This window comes from Physeter macrocephalus, chromosome 20 (genome assembly GCF_002837175.3).
Source record: "Physeter macrocephalus isolate SW-GA chromosome 20, ASM283717v5, whole genome shotgun sequence".
Taxonomy (NCBI): Eukaryota; Metazoa; Chordata; class Mammalia; order Artiodactyla; family Physeteridae; genus Physeter; species Physeter macrocephalus.
The window spans coordinates 115,472,163-115,490,485 of NC_041233.1; the positions used below are offsets into that span (position 1 = coordinate 115,472,163).

At 38.6% G+C, this 18,323-nt stretch overlaps 1 protein-coding gene across 12 annotated transcripts in view; it reads left to right on the top strand.

Moving 5' to 3' along the window:
• The window catches only part of WDR17 (WD repeat domain 17), a 97,695-nt gene that overhangs the window by 70,118 nt on the left and 9,254 nt on the right, over positions 1 to 18,323 (top strand). For 10 of the 12 annotated variants that reach the window (XM_028481170.2, XM_028481161.2, XM_028481163.2 and 7 more), the window contains 12 exons: positions 180 to 382; positions 1,887 to 2,036; positions 2,124 to 2,254; positions 3,225 to 3,350; positions 4,365 to 4,520; positions 7,248 to 7,312; positions 9,946 to 10,078; positions 10,544 to 10,635; positions 12,143 to 12,242; positions 13,077 to 13,216; positions 15,220 to 15,240; positions 16,938 to 17,049. In XM_028481170.2, coding sequence (XP_028336971.1) covers positions 180 to 382; positions 1,887 to 2,036; positions 2,124 to 2,254; positions 3,225 to 3,350; positions 4,365 to 4,520; positions 7,248 to 7,312; positions 9,946 to 10,078; positions 10,544 to 10,635; positions 12,143 to 12,242; positions 13,077 to 13,216; positions 15,220 to 15,240; positions 16,938 to 17,049 — 1,429 coding nt within the window. Of the gene's footprint in view, positions 1 to 179; positions 383 to 1,886; positions 2,037 to 2,123; positions 2,255 to 3,224; positions 3,351 to 4,364; positions 4,521 to 7,247; positions 7,313 to 9,945; positions 10,079 to 10,543; positions 10,636 to 12,142; positions 12,243 to 13,076; positions 13,217 to 14,622; positions 14,813 to 15,219; positions 15,241 to 16,937; positions 17,050 to 18,323 lie in introns of those variants that run through there. The other 2 variants (XM_055080917.1, XM_028481164.2) reach the window with 2 other exon arrangements.

Below are 18,323 nucleotides of genomic sequence, written 5' to 3' on the forward strand. Positions count from 1 at the left end.
TTTTAAAATAAATAAAATTCATTTTTATTTGCTATAAAGAAGAGAATCATAACATATTGAAACATAAAATGTTTTTTCAATATACTAAGAAATAATCATTGTGTTCCATTAAGAATATGCTGATACTCTAGATAAATTATAACTTGAATGGTATTATATACATAATATTCTGTTTTCAGTTCTGTTCGAATCTGGGATTATACTCAAGATGCATGCATAAGCATTCTTAGAGGACACACGGCACCTGTGCGGGGATTAATGTGGAATACTGAGATCCCATACCTACTAATATCTGGCAGCTGGGACTATACTATAAAAGTGTGGGACACTCGGGAAGGAACTTGTTTGGATACCGTGTACGATCATGGTGCAGATGTATACGGTAAAGTGTTTTTCATGTACTTTTAAATTTTGCTATATTAATGATTATAATTTCTGAGCAAGACAGTATTTTTGAAGAAGTCTTACAGTGTTTCATTTTGAAATAACATTTATCTTAGTAGAAAGTATACATGCTTACTGTTTAAATATCAGAATACACAGAAGATAATAAAAAATGTCATCAGAAATAATCAGAAAATAACTCTCGTTAGCACTGTGGTGTCTTTCTCTCTATCCCTGTAGAGAAACACACACACACACGCACGCACACATATACCCTTGCACATATTCTCATGTATGGCTTGGATTTTTCTCCGTTACCTTACCATCACCCCAAAGGTAAGTTGTAAAACAGGAAATCCTTAATAACTTAGGTATGACGTGGTTAGCCATTCCTTTACCTCTATTTTTGGATATTTGGGGCAATGTTTTGTTTCTTAATATAGTACAAAGTTTTTTACCATAAATGAGTTGGGAATGGAAAATCAGATTCCTTACCTTTTGCACATGATTTTACTCTCATTTGTAGCACCCAGACCTTGATGGGGTTGAATAGGTAAATTAAGAATGCAAAAATGATTATTGAGAGCACTTAACCCTAACCTAGTCATTGTATCCATATGCTTTACGCCAATGGCCTTTTAGTTACTGCAGTGCGGGACTGAGTGTGGGAGAGAATCCCATTTCTGGACATTCTAAAATGAAAGATCCTCAAGTCATTCTTTTTTTTTTTTTTTTTTTTTTTTTGCGGTACGCGGGCCTCTCACCGCTGTGGCCTCTCCCGTTGCGGAGCACAGGCTCTGGACGCGCAGGCCCAGCGGCCATGGCTCACGGGCCCAGCCGCTCCGCGGCATGTGGGGTCTTCCCGGACCGGGGCACGAACCCGCGTCCCCCGCATCGGCAGGCGGACTCTCAACCACTGCGCCACGAGGGAAGCCCCTCAAGTCTTTCTTTATCATGTAATGAGAACATCCACCCATCCATGGATCACTGTGTATTCCATGGGTATGACAGTCAGCTTGCTGACACACCAACTGAAATGTAATTTCAACACTTTCATCCAGGACCGTCTGCTTTCTAATAATTATTCAACTCTGTATTCATATCTACAGAAGATGCTAAATACTTTTTTTACATCCTTGTCTTGTTTTCAGCCAAGACAGAAATGTTATTTAAAACACTTCTCGGGCTTCCCTGGTGGCGCAGTGGTTGCGCGTCCGCCTGCCGATGCAGGGGAACCGGGTTCGTGCCCCGGTCCGGGAGGATCCCACGTGCCGCGGAGCGGCTGGGCCCGTGAGCCATGGCCGCTGAGCCTGCGCGTCCGGAGCCTGTGCTCCGCAGCGGGAGGGGCCACAGCAGAGGGAGGCCCGCGTACCGCAAAAAAATAAAAAAAAAATAAAACACTTCTCCACAACTTCAGTTTGGTGGAAGGGTTAGGAGGTACACATCAATAAAACATATTTTTCAGTGCTTCCTTTAGTAAGTGGCTTTATTTCTTCCATCAGGTTTAACATGCCACCCACGTCGCCCCTTCACTATGGCCTCGTGTTCCCGGGACTCTACAGTGAGACTCTGGTCATTAACGCCGTTAATCACTCCTTTGCAAATAAATATTCTGGCAGATAGATCCTGGGAAGAAATTATCGGGAACGCTGGTATGGAAACTCTGCATGTATTAGAGCTTCTTTCTAAATACGATTTAATAAGCGCCCTTTTCTCACTGAGTTGTGTCTCTTCTCCAGATTGTGCTGTAGAACAAGGCATGCCCCCTCTGCTGTGTGGCAAAGTGTCAAGAGATATCAAACAGGAGATAGAGAAACTAAGTGGCAACCCTCGTGTGAAAAAACTAAGATGGTTTTCAGAATGTTTATCCGTAAGTATTATAAGAATTAAATGTGAAAATTTCCCCTTTAGCCAAAGTGAATCATGACAACTTTTTGTCATTGAGTTATCACATATTTACATGTGTCATCCCAGTGTAAGAAAGCACATGGTCCATAAGTTGTGAGGGCAATGAGACATTAAAAAAGAGACAGAAGAAGGCAATATGCTGTTTCCACCCTACTAACACTGATAAAATCGATAATTGACTAATCAGTAGCATTTCTGACAGCCTTCAGGGCACTTCAGCTACCGATCTGCCTCCTAACTTGTCAACTGCTGCTGTGTGGTCTCCATTTGTCTGCTTTTATAGCATGCTTCCTTACCTTCTGTTCTGGCCCTCGCCTTGATATTATTATCTTTTATTATTGGCAATAAATCAACTCTTCCTTCTTAATTATTACTTGCACTTCAGAACTGCGTGTTTTCTTTTGAAGACCCGTTTCACCTCAAGAGCTATTCGTGATCTTCCACATGATAATAGATAGCTGAGATTATTTCTGAGCTAACAAAATATGTAATCAAAAAAGTTTGCCACCGACCTTAAATGATTTTAAATTTAGTGTTATTTTATAAATTATAACAGTTTCTACTATATACATTTGGAAATGTCCAAAATTTTCATATTATACCACACACGCTTATACACGCACATTTGTATATATAGAGGCTCTCTGTTGGGACCGTGGGTGATTCAAGGATCTTTTGCAACAAATAAAGCTTTTCCCCTCTGGTCCTCAATAGACAATTTGGGTGCATGCATTGATCCAACAAGGATCTCAGAGGTCCTAACAAACACAAAAAGCAAATGGAAACCAGAAACAATAAATAAGATAGAGTATAGTTATTATCCTGTTAATCTTTCAAGTTAGATATGCCTGCATTATATTTTTAAAGGTGCAAATGCTGTGGGGTTTTTAATTCATTATTATATCTTTGGATGTTCTGTATCAACTTTTTAGCCTCCGGGTGGCAGTGACAATTTATGGGACTTAGTTGCTGTGATAAAAGGGCAAGATGATAGCTTACTTCCTCCGAACTACTGTAAAGGAATAATGCATTTGAAACATCTGATCCCATTCCGAACAGTAAGTAAAGTATGCACGTGTGATGTACTCAAAGAAAAACTTGTTTTGCCTTTTCACTATTAAAATATGAAAATTATTTTTCGCATATATAATTAGAGTTGGTAGACTGAAGTAAGTGAACACTGAGGACATAAACCTTCAGTAAAAACTGATCACGAGAGTACCAATTATTTTGGGAACAGATTAAGGCAGCCATGGTTTTCATAGGTTGAATCTCATGGAATTCTTCAAAGGTCACCTGGAAAGCCCTTGAAATGCTTTCCCTTTACACTATTACCAGATGACTGTATGTATGGACCATTCTGATTTTTGTCTCAGAGTCCTACTAGGCCGTATTCTGGGATATATTTTATTAAAACTGATCATATTTTATCCCTTAATGAATTTCAGTACAAAACTACTAGTCACCTTATACATGAAGCGATATGCAGTTCCAACAGTAAACCAGTCCTGGGACCAGAAAGAAGAAAAAGCTTTTATATTTGCAGTGAAGTATCAGTGGGTGACTATTTAATTGGTAGACCATGGAGAGAATCATGCCAGGGACGTGGATTTGACGGTGGTAGGAAGCAGCTATTTTCATAAAGAAGGACCCGTGTAAATCACAAACTAAGCACCTAATGATTATAACAATTACCTATTGATAGTACAGAAACCAATTAGAATAATTTTTAGTTATTTAATTATTTATTATATATTTTTTCACCAGTTATATACCACTTTATCACTCACTGCCTTTTGGCCTCTGAACTTCTGGTGAGTTTTAAGGAAAATGGGATTTAGCCTCTTTCCATCCACACCAGGCATATCCAAGCCCTACTCTTCACCACACCAAAATATTGTGCTTAAAGAGGTATTATATTTTATAGATAAAAAGCATTGATTTTAAAAAATATTTAATTTCCAGTGCTATATGCTTATAAAATATGTATCCGTATAATGCTTTTATAATAATCTGTTATCACTAACTGTTGCATAACAAAATTTAGAAAATTTCATTTTCTTCTGAACCAGTCTGAAGCCCAAGAACTAACCACAGTCAAGATGTCTAAATTTGGTGGTGGTATTGGTGTCCCTACTAAAGAGGAAAGACTGAAGGAAGCTGCTGAAATACACTTGCGATTAGGACAGATTCGGAGATACTGTGAGCTGATGGTCGAACTTGGAGAGGTAAAATGTGCTCTTAAAGCAAGCCAAGGAGTCTCACACAGTGTTCCAAGTCTCAGTTAGATACTAAATATCAAGCTTATCTTTTTCCAGGTCTGGTTGGTTCTCTGCCAGTCTGATACCAGGGGTACACCTCAGAGCAGTAGTTACCCAAGTGAGATCCCGGCTAGCAGTAGCCGCATGCCTGGGAACTCCTTAGACATGCATTTCCCACCCAAACCTACAGAATCAGGAACTCGGGGGATGGAGCCCAATGACGGGTGCTTTTCTAAGCCCTCCAGCTTCTCTTCCCAACAAGCTAACCTGTGAGAACCACTGTCCTCGACTCTAGTCTTTGATTCCTAAAAAATCTATGTTGGCTAATCTACTCGCAGTGAATTCCCCTTGCTAATACTATTTGTCAGTCCCACACTGACCCCCTCGGAGGGTCGGCTGGTGAAGGCACATCCTGGCCTTTAGAGAGCATTGAATCAACAAAACAGAGTTTTCCAAAAAGGTTTCGATGAATCCATTCTATTAAAATTCAGGATGGTGGTTTCCTTTGGGAGATGGGTGGTGACTAAAATAGAACAAAAGAGAGGAGGGGCTTCTGTTCCTTGATCTGGGAGCTGGTTACATGAGTGTATGCAGTTTGGGAAGATTTATTGAGCTTTTCATTTTTTTGCATGTGTACTTTTAGGTCAACAGAAATCTCCTACCCATGAAAAATAAAAGATTAGAATGACATGGACTCATTCCATGGTTGATAATTTCTGAAACGCTCTTGGTTAATTAATTTTATAATTACAAAGCATGATATTAGGACTCTAAAAGAAAAAGGCTACTGACAAACCTAGTGGCAGGGCAAGAATAAAGACATAGACATAGAAGATGGACTTGAGGACACGGGGGTGGGGTGTGGAAGCTGGGGCGAAGTGAGAGTAGCACTGACATATATACACTACCAAATGTAAAATAGCTAGTGGGAAGCAGCCGCAGAGCACAGGGAGATCAGCTCGTGCTTTGTGACCACCTAGAGGGGTGGGATAGGGAGACTCAAGAGGGAGAGGATATGGGGATATATGTATGCAAATGGCTGATTCACTTTGTTGTACAACAGAAACTAACACAGTATTGTGAAGCAATTATACTCCAATAAAGATCTATTAAAAAAACTAACTTAAAAAAAAAGAATACTTATAAATAATATGAAGTAAAACTAAACAGTAACATTACATTAAACTGTATCAAAATTAAATTTAGCTCACCTTTGTATTTCCCCATACATTAGAGACAAGCAATGAATTACTGCTTGATCTAAAATAATAAAGTGTACCATTTAAAAATGTTATTTAAAAGGAATTGCAAACTAAAAAAATGTTTAACTTAGGAGCAGTGTGAAATTTTTCTTATGAAGAAATAAAGGTATGACTTAAAAGTAACTTCTTTAACAGGGCACTTCTAGAAAGAATATCAAAAGTGAAGGAGAAAAAGAATAAGTAAATTTGGTAGAACGGTGTAATTCTTTATCTTTCTGAGTTATATATTTGGGTGTATATAATTTTAAACTATATTTAATTCCAATTTAATTCAAGATAATTTAATCAGGCATTTACTTATGGAGCTAATAATTTTGTTGTTGTGCAATTTCATCAGTGGACTTAATGATCCAAAAAACTGTGCTTACAGCCCTTTAGAAATATAGGTGTCCTTATAATTGTTCATGATCACCCCCTTGCAAATAGCTTCTATTTCTGTAAAATTGATAGTATGAGATTAGGAAAACATTTATTCTTTTTACTTGCAACTCATGTTTTTCTTGAAAGAGCTTGGTGATTTTAAAGTTAATTTAATCTACATTTCAATTTCTTTCTTCCATTCATCCCTACTATAATAAAGACGAATTTCCCCAAGAAACATGATTATAAATAATGTAGTGTTAAAAATCCCCTATTGAAAATTTAACCTATTATTTTCAGGCTAATAACCAATTTTCTAGCTTTATTTGCAGTAGAACTTGCCTGTCTTGGAGAGCCTGTATTAAAATGAAGTTTTGATTTATGTAGTGATATTTCAGAATATTTTCTCCTCAGTTCCCTTCTAGACTTGAATTCAGTGAAATCTGTGTCTTCAAACAACAGTCACAATCAGCCTGAATTGAACAGTGAGCTTCTTTTAGTAGTAGTCTAATTTTTAAAATATGAAGACAGGAATATCAGTTATAAAGGGAGAGATGACAATAAATAAAATTTATGACAATGAGTAGGGAAAAAATAAAAATAAATGCCGTGTTTGTTAAATATAAGTAACATTGAAATAAAAATTTCAGTGTATATATGACTTTGAAAATAGAACATAGAATACCAGAGACCAGATTACTCTGGTGTTGTATGGGAAGGTGAGTAAGTATATTTTTCAAACTACATACTTTATGTACTACCCCTTCCCCCAACCTCCTTTCTTTTTCTCTCTCAGCTCCCCTCCTCCCTCCACGGCTCTTTCTTTTTCTGTAGGCTTGGGATTTTCCCTGCTAAATCAGGGAATTTATATAACTTATTTTATTTTAAACTGTGGTAATACTTATACTCTAGGGAATGCATGAGATAGTATACAAAAAATATCCCTGGAAATCCAAACACTCTAATAAAAACTTGTATTATAAATATGAGTTCATTTTTTAAAAAGTCTGTTAAGAGTTAGCCCGTACAATCAAAATGGGTATGTTTCTGCTCTTCTTTTCTCCTGTTCTAGTGGGACAAAGCCTTGTCAGTTGCGCCAGGGGTGTCTGTGAAATACTGGAAGAAGTTGATGCAGAGGTGAGGCAGAGAGTCTGTGTCCAAACAGATGTTTTACATTTTGTTAAAATAGAAGCAATATATAAACATGCTAGTAGCCTTTGAGATTTTTTACTTTTATGTTGTTTTAAATGTTAATTGAATTTTACATCTCCTGATACAGTAAATTGAACGAATCGGTTATAAGTCATTTGGCGTTCTTATATTTGAGCTGACATCTGATAAGAACAGTGGTGGAAGGCAAATTCCCCCATGTTGACAGATCAGTCAACATACTCACGGGTTAATGTATTGCTATTGAAATAGAAGTGGTAAGATTTTTTGAAGGTTACCAGAAGTTTGTGAAATAGTCACTCTATAAATAATCTCAGAAATTCTCTCTGTGGACACTAATTCCTGCCGTGTCCTCTGCATGTGTACAAGGTAGTTCTGATGGTGAAGAAGAGTTTTACCACTGAACAAGATTAACCGGATGTCCTTGTTCTAGAATGTAATAAACAAACAAGATTTCTTCTGAGGTGTATTGGTTTCCTAGGGCTGCCATAAGAAAGGACCACAAACTGAGTGCTTAGAACAACAGAAATGTATTCTCTCACGGCTATCGTTGTCAGCAGGGTTGCTTCCTGCTGGAGGTTCTGAGAAGGAATCAGGTCCGTGCTTACCCCCTGGCTTCTGGTGGCTACCGACAGCCCTTGGCACTGCAGGCTCTGCCTGGTCTTCACATGGCATTATCCCCCGTGCATCTCTGGGTCCAGATTTCCCCTTTTTAATACGGATACCAGTCATATCAGATTTAGAGTTTACCCTAATCCAGTACAACCCCATCTTAACTTAATTATATCAGCAAAGACTCTATTTCCAAATGAAGTCACATTCACAGGTACTGTGGATTAGGGCTTCCACCACGTATCTTTTGAGGGGGAAACATAGACTGTTCTCTGTTCTGTTCTATTCATTCGTTCCACAAATATTTAGCGCTCACTACGTGCCAGTTACCGTAGAGGACTATTTATTGAGTAATTACCTTGCTTCTGGCATTAAAAATGAAAAGTTTGGTTTTCGTTTCATGGGACATGGTTTAGAAAAAAAATTCAACTGTAACATGTACCAATAAAATCAATCAGAGACTAAGCATGAAATACAGAAAGATTAACGCATTAGCCGTGGGAAAGTGGACCATTCCCTAGCACCTACTCTCCCCAAATAAGTTAAGCAATAGCTAGCTCCAGCCCTCAGACTGCAGGCTCCTTACACTAAGCTCTAAGAATCCAAAGTGATTCTAAGTTCATGTATCTTCTATTGTGTGTACAATTACGACACGATTGTAAATGTCAGTGCTCCCGCTGAAACCTTAATAAAGTCAGGTTAGCAGAGGGTATTTATTTCACAAAACAATTTTGTTTCAACCTAAGAAACAACAGTCTTTTTCATTTATCTTTGAAAACCAACACCTGATTTTCTCTGCTCCTTAGTTCACATGGTGGCCAGAAAATCATCTCCCTGCAACTCCTAAGTTCGTTTTATGGATCCAGCCATTCAGAGAGATTGATCAGCAGTCTCTCAGTCCTACTTCTAAATGCCCAGGAAGAGAATATTGTTTCTAAACAGCTATAACAGGGAAATCAGGGTCAGATGGTAAAAGCCTGGTTGTTAGGGAAAACTCCAATGACCCCATGAACTGGAGACTGTTAACAGTGGTCTAGGCAAACAATAATAAAATTGTTGTTTTATTATTAAATAAAAAAGTGTCTACTGCACCCACGCAAAGGTTGGCAATTGAAATGGAGTTTAATGCAGGTGCCAGCATAAATGAACTATACCAAATTAGTTTTCAGTAAAACTGAGATTAAATGTTAAGAGTGGAGTTAACGAGGTTGGTCATTGAGAAAGTAATGGGGACTTAAAACAGGAAAAGAGAAACAGAGACAGACAGACAGACAGTGATGGATGTGTAGAGACAGAGACAGACACATGTATATCCTTCATAATCTCCAAGATCAGGCCCCCGCTCCCCCCTCACGTATTGGGAACATGATTTTTCTTTAAGCTACCTTGCTTGGGGCAAAGCTCCTTAACCCCTTCCAGCATATGAGCACAGCAAAAACATAGCCAGTTATGACAGGGGGTAGGGAAAAAATAAAAACAGAAATAAATTTCATGTTTGTTAAATATAAGTAACAGTGAAATAAAATTTTCTTGAATTATCCTTTTTCATGATTCTTAGGCTACTTGCATTTAGAGGCTCGCCAATTATTGCTGTGCTCACTAGAACACTTAAAATTCTCTGTCTTTAGTGAAGTAGACACCCACATATGCATTAATCCAATTGAGAGTAGATGTCCCATCACACATATCTAGGTAACAACTTATCAGAAAGATATATTCTTTATTTTAATAGCTAAGCTACATTAATTTTAAGACCTGAAATGTTCAGTGCATTTAAAATATGAAAATTTGTAGTGTCCTAAGGGAAAACAAGTACTAATAGTGTTTACTATTTCAGAAAACTTTTGTCCTCCTTATGTGATCTGATTATAAATCTAAGTCTTTGTGGATTCCGATGCAAATTTTAGATACTTCAGAGAATCTCAAGTCAAACTGAGAACCTTGAAATTACTGTTATATAAAAAAAACCTTTGTTGTTATTTTATTAGGAGAGCTGATCAGTTAATCCAGGAAGATAAGGATGATGTCATTCCATACTGCATAGCCATTGGCGATGTGAAAAAATTAGTCCATTTTTTTATGTCAAGAGGTCAGCTTAAAGAAGCTCTGCTTGTTGCACAGGTACAAACACGTAACGACACGGGCTGGACACGCTGGGAGGGGCGTGTGGGAGGGGGAAGGTCATGTTCACGTGATGGACAGAGTTGTAGATGGCTTGGCTTCTGCCCACCTCCCGACCTTCTTTCTTGGACATTTCAGTCACCCTCTCTTTGCTCTGGCCACACTGAACCTATTTTAGATCTTTAAACATGCAAGCATCTCTGAACTCTGGCCTTTTCTACGCTGCTGAACGTTGTATACACTTGAACAACTCCAGTAACCATTCACTTGAAGCTTCATGTTGATACAACAGAGTTCATGGGTTGGTTTTTGGGGGTTTTTTTGTTTTAAATTCTAAGGGTATCTCCAAATCGTAGTATACATTTCAAACACCATTTAAATGTACTTTGTTCAAAAGAATATTCTGAAATTGGTCTATTATCAACAGTTAGCTACAGATTAACTAAAGATTGCATTACATTCCAGGCTGCTTGTGAGGGAGATATGCAAACCTTCCATGTTTCGACACCTAAAGGATCTTCTTATTCTGATGATATCTACAAGGAAGACTTTAACGAGTGAGCGATTCATTCTTTGTTGGGGCTCAATATTTTTTTGTGGCTGGTTTACCTTTAAGGCAGTTCATCCTTGGCACGCAGAGGACTTGTCTGTCTCGTGTCCTCAACTGCATTTCTCACCACAGTCTTGTTCCATCACAGCAGCCGTCCCTAGACGAGGAGGGAAATGTCAGGCACATAGACACAGCCGCCACACGTCTTATGTAGCTTCCAGAAAAGCAAACTGCGTTTCAGTACAGAAATTGCATATAAAGCACCTAACTCCTTAAAATCTGATCAAACCTGCTGGGGAGGAGAGGCAGTAAAAGTAAGATGTGCTGTTTATTAATGTTTCACCCTAGACTCAGTGTGGATAACATCTCCCTGACATCACTCAAAATCCATGACCCTGGTATTAGCATCTGGAATAACATCTAGGCCTCTTGACATATACACACTACTATATATAAAATAGATAACTAATAAAGACCTGCTGTATAGCACAGGGAACTCTACTCAATACTCTGTAATAACCTCTATGGGAAAAGAATCTAAAAAAGAGTGAATATATGTATATGTGTAATTGATTCACTTTGCTGTACAGCAGAAAGTAACACAACATTGTAAACCAACTGTACTCCAATACAAATTTTTTTAAAAATTAAAAAAAAATGGGGCTTCCCCGGTGGCGCAGCGGTTGAGAGCCCGCCTGCCGATGCGGGGGACGCGGGTTCGCGCCCCGGTCCGGGAAGATCCCACGTGCCGCGGAGCGGCTGGGCCCGTGAGCCGTGGCCGCTGAGCCTGCGCGTCCGGAGCCTGTGCTCCGCAACGGGAGAGGCCGCAACAGTGAGAGGCCTGCGTACCGCAAAAAAAAGAAAAAAAAAAGAAATCCAAATACTTACATTTTTAAAAGAAATGGAAATTAGGGTTCTCCAGCCTTTTGACCTTTTTCACATCTAGTAATCTACCTTCCTCTGCGTCTTCTCTTAGCTCCTATCATTGCCCTAGGAAACAGGATATTTAAACTTTTAGGACACTTGACAAGTAAAAATGATCACAAAATGTTAGGCAAATAATGTGTTGGGACTAACGTATTTCTTCCTGTTTTTTTGCTGTTATTCTCTGCCATTTCTAAACTTGGCATTTTAAAGATCTAACATTACACCACCCCTGTTCCAGTCACCACCTAAATCTTGAAAAGTTTCTGTTCAACCTGTAATTCTTCTAAGGTTAACTGCCCCTATAGCTGAGGCATAAATTATTCGATGTAGGATGGGAAATTCTGAAAATTTGGCTTTTCTTCTGAAAAGAAGAAAAATTGCAGGGGAGAGCAGGTAGCCTGTCAGCTCATCTGCTACGAAAGACTGCATTCCTGATTTTCCCCCAAAATCAGGCTTTCTACCTACACCAAGGATATAAAATTAAATCTTGTTTGATCCCTTACGCAGCTTGTTATAAAAAGGCATCAGTTCACTTTTATGATGGAGTCCTTGTGTTTATATCCAGTACATACACCTTTTCTTTCTAGACTCCTGCAGGAAGCCTGCAGAGAGCTGGCGGAATGGTATTTTCAGGATGGCCGGGCAGTCCTAGCTGCGTGTTGCCACCTCGCTGTGGATAATATCGAGGTACATTTCAAACTGGCTCCTGTGAATGAAAAGCTCTTAAGATATGTCACGATGTTTGGGGAATAATACGGTGACTTTCTATGTAAGGTCTGGTTTTTGCATGCTTTCCAAGCCTGAGCGATTACATACCCAATTAACACAGGTAAACTCTACAGACTCTGAGATCTTTCTATTTACCTATTTATTTATTTTTATTACAAGAGACGTATTTGTAACAACCTTACTTTAAGTATTTCATCATATATGAGGAGCAGTAGTGTGGTAAAGGGAAGAATCACTGGACTTGGACTCAGAATACCTGACTTTTGAAAGCGCTTATTTTTATAAATACTTTAGTATATTCTTCACAAGTTATGTTTTTGAGGTATTTTTCATTTGAGCCTCTAATGTAATAGGAAACCATTAAGTAAAGATGTGGGTTCTATTTTGCATGTATCCTTAGCTATGTTGGCCTTAAGGGATAATTGACAGTCATTGTACAGTATCGAGGAAGATTTTAAGAATTTACTTTTTTTCTGATAGAGAGACTGAAGGACACGTTGAGGATACTGCAGAGAGACTGTTAATAATTAATCACAAAAATGTGAGCAAAGCTTCGAAACTCTTAAATTCTGACCTTATAAAATGTGCTCTGTGTCCCTTTATCAGCTCTTCCGTCTGAAAACTGTAGTTGCCCTTACATAAGTACTGTAGACAAACGTTACACTCAGGATTTTACAAGAATAATCGATTATAGGTGAATGCAGCTTGATCTGCTTTATGAGATGGAGTAGGGGAGTGATGACCCTACCCAGCATCTATGAAACCGAAGGAATTCTTTTCTCATTGAGCAAGCTGGCTATGGCGTACCTGATTCGCGGAAACGAGCTGGAGTTGGCAGTCTGTGTGGGCACGGTGCTTGGAGAGCTGGCAGGACCCGCAACCCACTATGCCCTCGAGCTGCTGGCGAGAAAGTGCATGATTATTCCAACGTGGTGAGCATTTCTAAAGTCAAAGAATAGTTTCATAGTGATGGAAGCATTTTTTGAATGTTGTAAGTTGCCCTTGATAAGGTGTGCGTTGGGAGAATACGGGAGCTCCCTTGTAGATAAAGATAAGATGTAAGCACGAATTAAGAGGGAGAACTACGTGGCTATGTAGCGAAATCTGCCATCACTTATTCTAAAGTAGCCCAGTTGTAACGTGTAGTATTTCAAACACATAAAGCACCATGAGACAGTAAATGTGCACTTAAGATGATCAGGACCACGCATTCCCACTTTTAAAATTCTGCATGTCTACACTCATTCTCGTCAGATCTTGGATCTTAGTTTGAGGTTTAGAAAATAAAGGCACTTTTCTAATGGAGAGTAATAATAAAGATGGTGTAGCCGGACACTCGGAACGAACTTGGGCTGTGCTGTAAGGGGCAGACCCGGGAGAGTCCCTGGGGGACCTGGAGCTCCAGCTCCCAGCGATTCTCCCTCACGTCTCAGGGCAGACAGTCCTTCATCGTGGAGGAAGGAGATGGTGCTGTCACTCACGTGTTTGTTGAATAAAGATGATTTTAGACCTCTGTCTTCTCTTTCCCCAGAACACGTAGAACCTTGGGAAATTTCTGCATAAGCTTGTTTATGAGGACTTTCACCTCTCCCCACCGTACACTCCCCGCACACGGGCCCCCGCTCTTACGATGGAGCTATACAGACGCCACACTACAGATGAGAATGTCATCATCGCTAGCTAACCCTTCGTACCGCTCACTGCGCCATGCACCGTCGTAGGCACTTACGTGCAGCAGTTCACTCAGAACTAGGCGGGAGATGTTGATTTGCCTCTGGTCTCCGTAAATGGTCGTGCCAGGACTCAAAGCTACATAACCTGGCTCCACTTTGCACTCTTAGCTACTGTCTTAGTCAGCTGGGGCTGCTGTAACAAAATGCTGCAGACTGGGTGACTGATAAACAGGAGAAATGTATTTTTCTTGGTTCTGGAGAGTGAGAAGTTCAAGATAAACTGGCAGATGTGGTGTCTGATGAGGGCGGGCTTCCTGTTCCGTAACTGGCTGCGTTTTGGCTGTGCTTACGCGGCGGGAGGGGTGAGGGAGCTCCCCGTGACCCCCTTTATCGGGGTTCTAAATCCCATTCATCGCCGCTCTTCCCTCATGACCCTATAACCTCCCAAAGACCCCACCTCCTAATGCCATCCCACTGGGGTTAGATGTCAACATAGGACTTTTGGGGGACACAAACATTCAGTCTTTGGCAGCTATCACACTACACCACCTCCTCACCCAGGGCTGAGTCAGAAAAAGAGCAGTGCTTCCCGGTCTCCTTTCCTGTTGGATCTGGGGGCTTCAGAGAGATTCGGGAATCTCAGAGTTATTCTAATTTTTACCCAGGTCTTACAGCGATGTAAGCGCTCCCTCCCCCATCAGAATGGAGTGGTACCCCACCATCAGTCTCAGACTTAAGTGTACCTAACGCAGACCGTCCCTCGAGAGGACCCAGTTCCGTCTCTCAAGAACTATGGTAGTAGGCTCAGACCCACCCGAAAGCATGGGGTCTGACCCACCCTCCTCACCCACGAAGGTGACTGACTGACGCTGTGCCAAGTCATCTAATTCAAATACAATGTGATTACTTTTTTAAAAAAAGTAAAGGTAAAAAGTAGCAAAACATGGATATTAAATTTTAAAGAGGTTTCAAAATCTTCCACCTGACGATATGTCTTATTGCTTTTAATATAAAACAAACTCCTTCCTTTTCACTCCCTCCGAGAGTCCTTTCTTTATATAGCCATAGATTTGTGTACCAGAAACCAGGATAAAGTTCCACCGCTGAAATACATGGATCTGGCTTTTTTCCGGGTGAAGTCTAACCCTAATGTAATTTCATAAACTGAGAACACTTCGTGTTCTTCACAGTTAGTGGTAAAAGTTTGCTTTTTCTCGGTTGTCGTTGCCTATTCACGGTATTCAAATTTATTTTCCTTTCAGCTTTCCATCCACTGGATACAGGTATTATCTGGTTTTATTAAAGTGTTCAATTAAAAATTCACATATTATTTTATTTTTAGAAAACCAACTCTTTACTAAGAAATGATCACTAACCGTTTTTGCTTTATTGCTTTGCAGAATGCCAATTCATTTATATAGTTTATCTAAAACCTAACTACAAAGTAATGAGAACAGTTCCTATAACCTAGGTACAAAATCACTCATGATTTTATACTTTAAACCTGTGTAAAAAATGAACTGTGGCTTTCTACAATAAAAAAATAATTAACTAAGCACATTAAAATGCCTGTTCTGTAGTAAAATTTAAGAGTTTGGGTCATTTCGCTGGTCCGTATCAGTATACAGCAATATGTACACACATTTTCCCCTACTGGCATACTGAATTTTCAATCAATAGTGAATTAGCCTAAAAAGTAAATAAAATTAGCTAGAATTGCTGTAAATTTCTCTGTATCAGGATATGATTCTAGGATAAGAAAGTCAGACTTTTGTCTGTGGTTCATAGAAGTTAAAGTAGAATTTTAGCCCAGCGTTTTTAAACACTATAAAAGCAAATGATAATTTCTGTATTCTCATGGACATTATTAAAAACTGCTATTAAATGTTAGTATCAGAAAACATAAAGTCATACTTTTTATCACGAACAGATGAATTACTCTAATTTGGAGCCTGTAAGAACACTCAAAGATATACTTGCCCAATGATGATGGAGAATTTGACACATACAAATTATCCCTATTCCTGTTCTTTACTCACCGTATTCTGATTAAACATCTCCCTAATAGTTTCTAAAATAATTCACTCACTTGAATGACCAATTTAGATGTCCCGAAGGCTCTGCACAAGGAGGGTGGGGGCCTTTACTCAGAGCCCACAGCACGGCCTTTGTCACTTCACATTTGGAATATACTGTCTATTCTAAGGTCATGCTGAATGTCTATCATTTTCTTGAAAATTGAATAATAATATCGTAAGCCATTAAAAAATAGTGCGTTCTCACTTAGGAGGCGTGAAGCCAAAACCTCCTCACCTCGTGATTTTTAAAAATGATTTTATTCAAAATATTTTAATGTAAAGCTGTGAAAGTCCACACATTTTTTTAAATGTCTGATCTCAAAATGATCTATTCCATTGATTAAATCTTGAGAAAGCAAATCGGAAAACTGCGTTTCTATCTTTTATTTCCACCTAAAGTTGAAGAAATATGCGGAATACCCATACATCTAAACTTAAAATATCTAAATATCCATTCGTTTTAATGAGCTGGATAATACAATTGTCCATTGTTGGCAAGTGTAGCAAAAGTTGATGAGAATTAGCTTTCACAGAGTCTGCCTTATAATTCGCTCCAAAGAACACGTCTAATACTACTTAGTTTGGCTAGAGAATTATTCTACACTTGATCTTAGCCAAAAGGCCGAGAAGCGATAGAGAATTATTCTATAATAACAAAATTAATTGTAAATATATAAAGTCTCAGTATTTAGGAATTTCATAATACGTTTTTTCTTGACGCCCTTTGGTTTCTGTAATCTACGTTTAGAGGAGTTTCATAACTAAGTAGGAAATTAGTACTGTTTATGTAAATAGAAAAGCAAGGGAGGTGTAATGAGTCTTCTTCCTTTGAAATAGTTCTAAAATGTTATTTTTAGGCTTTTCTTTCCTCACTGAAGTTTCCCCTTTTGTTATGTGAATAGGAATTTGGCAGTTGATCTTCTCCTAATGACTCCTGATAGCGAACTACAGTTAGTAAAACTCTGTGCTTTCTACCCGGGGTGTATCGAAGAGATAAATGATCTTCATGAGAAGGTATGCTGACGATATTAAGTATTCCAGTTTGGAATGCAGTGCTGTGATTTAATTAGCTTTAGGTTTGGTCAAATAGTGGTGCACGCAGAGAAATGAATATACGGTCCCGTCAGAATCCTCTCATAAAGACAACAAAAATTATAACAATAAGGAAGAACATGTATTGAGTTTCTCCTATATGTTTGGAACTGTTCTAACTTTTCACATCTATCTGTTACTTAATTCTCATGAAACCCTGAAAAGCAGGGGATACTGTTCCTAATTTATAAAGAAAGTGAACTCAGAGAGGTAAGGAACTTGTAACTAGTTAACGGTGGGGTGAGAACTTCAACGTTTGTAACTTCACAGCCCAAGCTCTTTCCCCTTTGCATCTTAAGGTACATGTATGCTAACTTTAAAAATAGGCAGTTTAGGATCTTTAAAAGAATTAGTGAAGTATAATAAAATTGGCATGCTTATTCTAAAGTGCTTTTTAAAAATGCTCCATTACAGAATACAAGAATTTGTATACCAAGATTACATACAAAAGCAATCAAAATGTTCAACAATAGGGAGATTGTATTAATTACAGTACATTTCTATATTTCAGTGCTATTAATCCATTAAAAAGGTCATGAAGTTCTATTTTTATTGACATTGGTAGATGGCTATAAAACAAGTAAATAAAAAGCAGATGATAAAACTAGGTACACACCATATGATTTTCATTTGGAAAATCAACTGTGTACATATTTATTTTATTTATAGCACAGTACAGTTCTTTTAAGAAAAAGGTTATATAAATAAAACATTTTCTCATCTTTAACTCTCAAAATAACAGAGTTTTCTTATATGAACTTTGATTTTCCCTGCAGTGGGTAAGTGGCCCTGTTCATTCAACAAGGGATACTAACTATTTTGTTAATACAGACAGACCAAAAGTGTGTGTGAGTGAGTGTGTGTGTGTGTGTGTGTGTGTGTATGTGACTGTGTATGTTATCAGGGAAAATACTTGTGAAAGGATAAATGTTGAAAGTTACCAATGGGTTGTGAGATTATAGGTGATTTTAACTTCTTTATACACTTTGCTCTGTGAATCACTTTTTAAGTGAGCTGTGCTTTGCTTTATAAACCTGACAAAAGTTATTTTTAAGTTGAAATTAAAATGCATATGGAAGGAGGCAGGAGTGTATTTTTCTCAATTATCCTTTACACTTACTGTGTAGTGTTTCAGTGTACACTGACATATTCTCTGAGGCCAGAGGTGCGGTGTTAGTACGGAGGCTAAGAGAGGC